The 9,715-nt window shown below is 44.1% G+C and overlaps 1 protein-coding gene across 2 annotated transcripts; it reads right to left on the minus strand.

Annotated features, from left to right (window-relative positions):
* Positions 1 to 4,275: 4,275 nt before the first annotated feature.
* LOC124115464 (transcription factor HES-1-B-like) lies at positions 4,276 to 9,418 on the minus strand. Of its 2 annotated transcripts, XM_046476469.2 has the most exons (4): positions 9,257 to 9,418; positions 9,048 to 9,143; positions 6,202 to 6,301; positions 4,276 to 5,397 (listed from the first exon to the last, which is right to left on the minus strand). In XM_046476469.2, exons 1-4 carry the CDS (start codon positions 9,296 to 9,298, stop codon positions 4,586 to 4,588), a joined length of 1,050 nt encoding a protein of 349 aa, XP_046332425.2. In that variant the 5' UTR covers positions 9,299 to 9,418; the 3' UTR covers positions 4,276 to 4,585. The 2 variants fall into 2 exon arrangements, with proteins under 2 accessions (XP_046332425.2, XP_046332426.2); XM_046476470.2 differs by lacking the exons at positions 6,202 to 6,301; positions 9,048 to 9,143; positions 9,257 to 9,418 and adding an exon at positions 5,712 to 5,920.
* Positions 9,419 to 9,715: the final 297 nt, after the last annotated feature.

Below are 9,715 nucleotides of genomic sequence, written 5' to 3' on the forward strand. Positions count from 1 at the left end.
ACAGGAGTAACATGTCTTCAAAAACGGGTGCCATGTTATAGGAACTGCATCGGGAGGGATCAGGCGTAACGCGGTTTACGGTGAAATCATGCAAAAAGATCACAGTATTTCATACTTGAAGTAAGGATGAGGGTGAAATGGGGTTTAACGTCGATTCCAAGATTATTGCACTTATATAGCGACGTGCATGCACGTGTGTGTGTTTGTGTGACTGCTTGTACTAGTCCGGACTGATGCCGATTTATAGTGCTAGCTCACTGATATACCATGCCGCAGTTTAACATGAATACCCCACTCAGACACATTAACACCGACAGGAAACAGCGAGAAGAAACAGCGAGAAGAAACAGCGAGGAGAAACACCGAGGAGAAACAGCGAGAAGAAACACCGAGAAGAAACACCGAGACATCCGTCAAGCCTTTCTTGTCCAAGTCCTGTTGTAAAAGGATCTTCAGATGAAATCTCTCATGTCATGTACTGCCTAACATCTCGTGTATGTTATGAGGTCTTTACCGTCTTCATTAACTATCCAAGGAAATATTCCATCTATATGAACGCGGGTTGTAAATATATCGACTCTGGACCACACAAATCAGTGAATTGATATCATGAGCAACGGTACGCTGAGAAGTGACCGAGACTGACCACCAGATCCATTTAGTCGCCTCGTAAGATCAGCATAGGTTGCTGGACACCTCGTGCCTCCTGTAATCCCTATCGAGGTAACGTGTTCTTTTGTGTTTGTTTGTTTGTTTGTTGTTTGACGTCGCGTTCAGCAACCTGGACCATACAATCCAGTGATAAATTCATGAGCATCGATAAAAAAAATTGCGACACGATGACATTCATAAACCAGGTCGCCGATTCTAACCCGGATCTTCACAGGGCAATAAGGATGTTCATAAACTTTTGCATAAATATATCAGATTCTATATAATTATTTGTTGTGTTGTTGATTGTGTTGTGCTGTTAACTGGTATTATAATGCTTTGGTTGTATGATTGTTAACTACTATAATACTGACCAGACGCTGTCCAAATTATGTGATGCGAATATGCCCATATATAAAGAGGTAACTTTAAACAATATTTCTAAATATGAAACAAAATATGGGTAGCAACTGATTCGGACTATTTACAGGCCACTCACTCACTCACTCACTCACTCACTCACTCAGTCACAGTGACCAGGCTCCCATGGTGTCCCCTTTTGTTATGTCAGAGGTACAATTTTCGACATTTGCGAGCTAGCAGCTCTTTTGAAGATATTTATATCTCAGGTATATTGCCAACCGCTTCCTACATATAATGTAGTTCATTATATTAACTGGGGACATGAGAGGGAACGAACCAGGAAATAAAGACCCCGACCACACCAGGTGCAGGACGTCCTCATACCCATCGCGGACACGGGTGTCATAACAAGACGAAAATTGTAATTATTAATTTTTTTATGAAAATACATATTTCATATAATAAACGGTGAGTTGAAGGTGCAATAAACTGAGAGGAAACTTTTTGTTATACCCGGCATCCGCTCCGATAATGATCCTTGTCTTGCCAACACCATCTCCGTTCTCGCGGATTTCACCGGTAAGTGATACCCGTCTACGTCCGGCATCACTTGTTGAGTGAGTGAGTTGGTTGCACGCCTTTGCACCAATGATTTCCCACATCACGGCGTGTCAACTTGATGTGGGGGAAGCACGGAGGGATGCTTCATACAGTCAAAGACTTTTACCACTACGATGCTGGCAAACCTTGAAACAGTATCGTGGCGAATAAGAAATATTTTTACTGAAAGGTTAAAATTAATTAGAGACTGTTGTCAGGGTATAAAATACATTCAGAACACACCAGGAACGAGGAAACATATTACATTATTTAAAATTAATGTTGGAAACAGTCTTGGGTGGATGTCATGGCTGACTGGTCTACGAGCAGCTGGTTGCCTATTTACCGTTCCAATGCTCACCATTGATACTTAAATGGATGAGTATAGTTGTATGCCGCATTTTGTCAATATTACGGCGGGGGGACATCAGAAATGGGCTTCACACATTGTACCCATGTGTGGAATTGAACCAGGGTCTTCCTTGTGACGAGCGAACGCTTTCACCAGTTAGCTTCGCAACCGTCCCCATTGAACATAAACACGAAGCGCCCACATTCACGTTTAGGCTCTGCAATGTGCTTTGTACAGATGCAATATTAAACTTCACAAAATAATCCTACTTCTGCGTTTGCAACAGCAAATAAACAGACTAGACACGACATGTTAGGTATTCGTGTTGATGTATTCATTCCTCAGTGACTAGCACGATCTGAAGGGCGATGAAGACTATTCTCATCGTCCATGCATGTACAGACGGTGTACAAATCCATCATGAGATGGGTCACATCTTGACTGAACATTGTGCTATAAATTCCGGGGTCAGGTAGAAGTTATTGCAAGTCTGACTCACTCAAACCGTCCGTATGTGGTGAAGCATATCATGCGATCTGGAGACTTGAAATGTACGTTTTGAATTATTTAGCCCGGAGGCCATCGCAGCAAGCATTTTCCACTGGTTCAATGCAAAACAAGTACACGAATCTCATCGGATGTTCAATTGCTGTATTGTGTAGTGCAGAGTAAACATTCCTTATGATGGGTTTTTATTGGCCGATTTTTTTCATGCCATTTGGGTCCATTACTATGACAATATACTTTATGTATTGTGAAATCGTTCACTATGGCAATTGACGTAAAAGGGCAGCAGTGCTGGAAGGCACTGCTATTGTCATTTCTATATGGTATATATGTCTATAATCAGGTTACAACTACGGGTATAATTTACTTCACATGAATTGACATTATGGTTTAATGGTCCTCAATAAGAGGGGTTATTCAAAGTAGCCACAAGACTTTTGACAACTCCGGCAGCGACGTTACCTGATCATGTCATTTCGTTATTATACGCCCCACTCGGTAATATTCAAACTGTAAATATATGATTAAATCTGGACCGGACAATCCAGTCCTTGATATTATTATCCCAACTATTTAGGGAACCATGACACGCTATCAATCAACTAACATTACTGAGCCTGACCACCCGATCTGTTTAGTCGCCTCCAACGACAATCGCTTTGGAGGGGGAGGAAGGGGGGGGGGGGGACGTTTAAGTAAGATATATGTGCTGAGTCCGGTGTAAGTACCTTGGGGCAAGGGTAACCAAATGATAACTTACTGCAATAAATTTTCAGGGGTCGTAGGTTTAAATCCCATAATACTGTTACGTATTGGGCAGCAGTCGAATCCTCGTTGTGTGGACCTGAGAAGAGTTCGAGTTATCCGGAGTTTGAGACATCAGGGGAATGTTATGAGTGGGTGAGTGTGGTTTTACGCCGTTTTAGCAATATTCCAGCAATATCACGGCGGGGGACAACAGAAATGGGCTTCATACATTGAACCCATGTCGGGAATCGAACCCGGGTCTTCGGCGTGACGGCAGCACGCTTTAACCACTAGGCTACCCGACCGCCCGGGGAATGTTATGCTTTATTTGAATACTTGATATAACACCCAGCAGGGAAGGGAATTCGACATATCCAAGTTCGACACAAGGAGGTGTACTGAGTATTATCGGCGTGGACTCGCCGTGACATAACTCTTATTTTGGTCAAAGCGTACCCTGGATTTCATGACAATGTTTTTTTTATCGCCGCTGTGAACAGCAGATTTCAGTTAAAATTTTGACAGAAATGTGGAAGAAAAACGCAGGTCGCAAATGTTTACCACTTCAGAGAAATAAAAGCGATCTTGCTATGTTATGTCAAAAACATACCCACAGAGTACCTTCAGTAAAGGATTGGCTATCCCGGAACCCTGGCTGAAGAGCAAACGAGGAGTAGTGTTTTTGCTAGTTCCAGCTGAGTGAGTGAGTGAGTATGGTTTTACGCCGCTTTTAGCAATATTCCAGCAACATCACGGCGGGGGACACCAGAAATGGGCTTCACACATTGTACCCATATCGGGAATCGAACCCGGGTCTTTGGCGTGACGAGCGAACGCTTTAAGCACTGGGCTACCCGACCGCCCAAGTTCCAGCTGAATGTGTGAACAAAGACCTAAATTTAGGCAGGTCGTAGACATTTACCACTTTGGTGAAATCAACTAGCACGAGCATTGTGCTGGCTCACCAAGCTTCAGTATCAGGAGGAAACTTGGATTCCGAGGGGACCACTGGCAAATTATGAGCGAATAGTTCAGGAAAAACAACAACACACTTCTAAAATGCATAGCACTATGGTATATTTGTAACCGATTAAGTATGCAAAAATATGAATAAAATACATAATGTTTTTTTATGAATCAACAGGTTCGCTATATCACAGTCTTTCAAGATATCGCTGTACTTCAGATCTAGTTGTTTATCCCAGCACATTAACTGAAGCAAGTGCTGACAAATTCAGGATCATTATCTGAGCGAATCGGAGTTTAGAACCCCAAATAAGCGTATCCGGCAGAGGTAAGGAACATAACCCATGAAGATCACATCGAAGACAGGAAAACGTCCGACATTCTCTGAACAGAAACGTCTTAAATCTGCGACCAAGGCCTCCAGACAGATCCTTTTCTCCCTTCCAAATGATCTCTGCTTTCAAAATGGCTACCACGATTGTCATTCAGGTTTGGTGCATGAGCTTGCGCGTGCGACGCGTGAGGCGCATGCTGCACGTGCTGCAGGGGCAGTTTGGAATGTTCTGTGGCTGGTGGAAGCAAACATGTCTCAGTGATGCCCGAACACGGGATGATGGCGATGTTCCCCGAGACTTGTGTCATCGGATACACTGTTGAGGATTGCGGAAGAGTTAGAATTTGAGTTGCAGCTACTGACGTCACGGGCGACCCTGACAAAACCTGATTGGTGAAAGACAAAGATGGCGTATTCTGAAGACTGACCGGTACAGCATAGTTCGACACCTGACCATTGTTGACGATGTTCGTAGGCACAACAAAAGCTACTTCTCCAGTAGAGAGTTTCGTCGGAATGACTTGCATCGCACTAAATACTTTCGTAGTTTCCGTCGGAGCTAATGACGTCACGCTCGAAACATTGTTGTTGATATCTATGGCAACGGCATTCTTCGGTAACTCTGTATTGGAAGGCAGTTTCTGGTCATGGGATATTACCGGCGACGCGATCTCCCTGCCTCCCGTGACAAAAGGCATTGGTTCATTTGGAGGCGACGTCATTGTCTTAGATGCCAGGTGGTCCAAAACACGTGCTTTGAGTTCTACGTCACATCCGGCGACAGTATCGAGGTATTTGCTGACCTCCTGTTTACATTCATTGTAACCGCGGCGGTGTTTGGTTGAACTGTTGCTGGGAAGATCTTCTGATGCTAAATCTGAAATAATTGAAAAAATTAAATTTAGAAAAATTCGTTACTCAAAAAGGACCCTGTTTCATAAAGCGGATACAGCGCTTACGGTAAAACGTCTACGATAAAATATGAAATACGACAGTTTCACTGCTAAGTTCGCTGCCTTGTATATACATAACCAAGATTATCCCGGAGTTATGTATGTAATAAACATCTTCACCAACACCCCTTCCAACGCCCCCCCCCCCCCCCCCCCCCCACACACACACACACACACATACTCGCTCTCCGTGGCTTCATTCCCATGTATTTTATACCCATACCAATGGGTTTCATACCTGTGTCCATGGGTTTCAGTCCCGTGCCAATGGGTTTCATACCCGTGTCCATGGGTTTCATTCTCGTGCCAATGGGTTTCATACCCATACCAATGGGTTTCATACCCGTGCAGATGGGTTTCATACCCGTGTCCATGGGTTTCAGTCCCGTGCCAATGGGTTTCATACCCTTGGGTTTCAACAAAGTGGTGAACGCCTACGCCATGAGACTCAACCCAAGTCATCCAGGGCAAGAGAATGTAGCTGGCTGATAGTGACAAGTGCAGGTTACTGCATAGACGAAGGCGGGTACAGTGTCGGGTGTACAATGTCACCTGTCAATCAAGGCTATATGCTACAGGTAAGGGGAGACTTCGGTCACTCACCTGTAACTCTAATGCTATATAAGATATTGTTATTTACATTACAATGTGAAGCATGTAGGGTCGGGCCTCTGGCAGGTGGCTTCAGGACAGGTATGCTAGTGCGATGGGGCGTTTCAATGTCTCACCTGTTAACGAGTGTGGTGTGTTGGAGTGTTGAACCTCTCTCATGTGTTTCACTGTCATCTCAAGAATGTCCGCCTTTTCCATCTTGTTGTGACGCCCACTCTGTTAAACCACAGATTGAGTTACATTTTTGATTATACACTGTTAGGTACAGTGACCTGTGATCGTGACAACTCACACGCACCCACGAACAGCACATCTAAGGATCGCAACTCTGCACATCACTTGAACACTAACTGCATTACAAAATCTGTAACTGTGACTTACTATCATCCGAATCACACACGTTGAATGTGAAAACAAAAGAGAGAATGAAATGAAAAGCAGAGGGTTTACTTTCAGAAATAAAGGAAAAAAATGCTAAAACATCTCCATTACGGTGACTAATATAAATAAATTGTTTTAAATACTTTGAGTAAAAGCCTTTTCCCCCACCTTATGAACATTTTGAGGAAATCAAAATTAACAATAGTTGACATTGGAATTTTCTTTTTGGAATTATCTACCGACACAGGGTCTGGCCTTGGGAAGCCAAATACCTCGACTTGTAATTAGTAACGCGGTTAAATGAATTAATGTGATCCCCACTGTCATTTTTAGAGGTTCAAAGTTGTCCATATGTTACATTCTCTGTGGGGTAATATTTGGCTGTTCCTGCAGTGTGATTTCAACCATGTCGTGGTTGTTTGTCGCCCACCATGGTTCTCATGCCAAATTGTATTCACCCTTATCATCTACACTGTGCCGTCATACGTTCAGTCATACAAATGTAAATCAACGAGGAAACTTTGTGACGAAATTTCGTTGCGTTCCTTCGAGTACGTTAGTGTCTTCTCAAAACTGAAAATCTTTCACGTTTATATGCTGAGGATGATGATTATAGGATTAACCGATTCTACTGTTATTCAAAGAGTGGGTCGTCTCCAGATTCGAGCCAATGACCTATGAGGAATTGAGTCTGTTATCCATCAACCAATATTCATCCAACCTGTTATTAATGACTATGTCTATGTAGGTTCTCCAAATAACGAGTGAGTGAGTGAGGTATGAGACACTTTACGCAATATTCCAGCAACATCACAAAAGGGACACTACAATCGGGCTTCACACATTGTCCCGTGTCGAGAACGGAACCCGGCATTTCGGTGCGACGAGCTACCCCACCGCCCTTCAAAATACCCAAAAGGGGCGGTCGGGTAGCCTAGTGGTTAAAACGTTCGATCGTCACGCCGAAGACCCGGGTTCGATTCCCGACATGGGTACAATGTGTGAAGCCCATTTCTGGTGTCCCCCGTCGTGATATTGCTGGAATATTGCCAAAAGCGGCGTAAAACCATACTCACTCACTCACTCAAAATACCCAAATGTGTCAATAATGGCAAAAAATGCCAATTTATGAAATACAACAATAACGTTTACTTGTTTCGCAATAATTCACAGCGCACTACTCGTGTCAAATAAAGAGTGCAAAGGCTTTAACACGAAACGAAAGCTTTCCCGTTGCCTCGCGTTCAAACGGCGAGCCTGACCTGTGATCTCGGTATATCTCCATTAGCTGGATTTGTAATAGCCTAGTTCAAAGACATCCATATCTTTTGACAGTCCGTGAACGACAAGCAGGAACGCATTAAACATTACCGAGTTACATGATGGAAACGTATGAGAAAACAACACAACACAACCCTTGAAATGGTTATTCATGTTATTCGGGGATATGTCAAACGTGTAATTTCCTTCCTGTATATTTAAATAACATAAACAGACGCAGTGTCCCTATCTGAAGTTGGGTTGTATGTATCGACCTGGACGCGAGGTGTTGTTACCTTTTCACCGTGTTCTTTTAAGAACCGACACTACTCTACTGCGAACCGACACTACACTACTGCGAACCGACACTACACTACTGCGAACCGACACTACACTACTGCGAACCGACACTACTCTACTGCGAACCGACACTACACTACACTACTGCGAACCGACACTACACTACACTACTGCGAACCGACACTACACTACTGCGAACCGACACTACACTACTGCGAACCGACACTACTCTACTGCGAACCGACACTACACTACTGCGAACCGACACTACACTACTGCGAACCGACACTACACTACTGCTCACAATTACTCACCTCTTTATCATGGTGCAGTTCCGGAAACGTTCCGCGGTAATTCCACAAAGCGTTCTGCAGAGGTACCGCGGTATGTTTGCGGAAGTAACACGGTACTCATGCGAAAATAACACCAATCGTGCAACTAACGCGCTGCCTTTGAGGATTTAATGCCCTCCGTTTGCGGAAAAAGGGTACTATTGTAGAATAAAAGCGGAATATGTTCGTGGAATTATCGTACCGTACGAGTGTGGCATCACAAACAGTTTGTAAATGTTTCGCAAACCACGAGGTTAGTACTTGTGAGCATTTGTGTAGCACTCTCTTGTACAAGCTCTGTATTGATGTCTACTGTATGCTAAGGACAACACATGCTGATTCTGACGAACAACTTCAGGGGTAACCGCTATTCCCACAAAGCTTCATGATATCACATTGGTTGAGTGAGAGTGCGTGAGTGAGTGAGTGAGTGAGTGACCTGTTGTCGATGACAGTGATTAGTCATACAACAGCCTGCATCGTTCCATTGCTTGACCCACGACATCAGTGACGACACAAAACAACGATGTATCCCTCAAGTACTGCCCATTTTGGGCTACAATTGTAACCTCATCAACTACGCTTTACGACCTGCTCAGCCCGTGCCGCGACAGATGTGACAGACAGTGTTTTATTCAACAATATTTTAAAGTTATATCCCGGTAATAAAAAACGTTCAAAATATTTACCTCTTTGTTGACGGCATCTAACAGTAAAGACTTCAACTCCGACAAACTGGCGTTAATTCTCGCCCGTCTTCGTTTTTCCATCATCGGTTTGTTGGTCTGAAAAGAAGAAAAGAAGAATATATTCTTCCACCAATATTCTGTTATTACACATACATATTTATATATATAAATATCAGCAATCTGACAGTGAAAGATGTTATTATATATACCCTGCGATTGTCCCTCGCCGACGTTGACTTCTCAGATCGCATGGCTGTGTTGTGAACCACGAGTTCAGATCGTGTCCCTTCTGTGGCGGAATGTTGCCTAGCACGCGCGTATATCGATAAAATACCTACACCGTGCGCTTCGTGTGACAGGCACAGACACACGGGAACGTTACACCGTCTCAACTCGCGTGTCAATCACGTTTCAAATTCGCTCCGCCCAACTCGTGGCGTTATGTGCAACCATTGGCTGAAATAACGTCGCGAGCAGCACCACGCCTTGGCGCATGCCTGAACACGCCCGTCGGCCAGGCAAATTGTTGATATGGTAATGAAGGCACGCGACCAGGCTTGAGAAGGAGTGTGGGAAAACCCCGCCCCCACCTCGCGGGCAGGTAGACGTCACCTTGTCCCCCCTACCCTCTACCTGGGGGATATATGTGGCCAGGAACGCAGATACCC

This window comes from Haliotis rufescens, unplaced genomic scaffold, assembly GCF_023055435.1.
Source record: "Haliotis rufescens isolate VD_foot unplaced genomic scaffold, xgHalRufe1.0.p SCAF_13, whole genome shotgun sequence".
In the NCBI taxonomy this organism is placed as follows: domain Eukaryota; kingdom Metazoa; phylum Mollusca; class Gastropoda; order Lepetellida; family Haliotidae; genus Haliotis; species Haliotis rufescens.

Excerpts from the sequence above, each read along its gene's own strand:
- LOC124115464 (XM_046476469.2), bottom strand. The coding sequence starts at position 9,298 with ATGCGATCTGAGAAGTCAACGTCGGCGAGGGACAATCGCAGG. Across the intron at positions 9,144-9,256 it reads CGGCGAGGGACAATCGCAGG|ACCAACAAACCGATGATGGA; the intron begins GTATATATAATA and ends TCTTCTTTTCAG. Across the intron at positions 5,398-6,201 it reads CACACCACACTCGTTAACAG|ATTTAGCATCAGAAGATCTT; the intron begins GTGAGACATTGA and ends CAATTATTTCAG.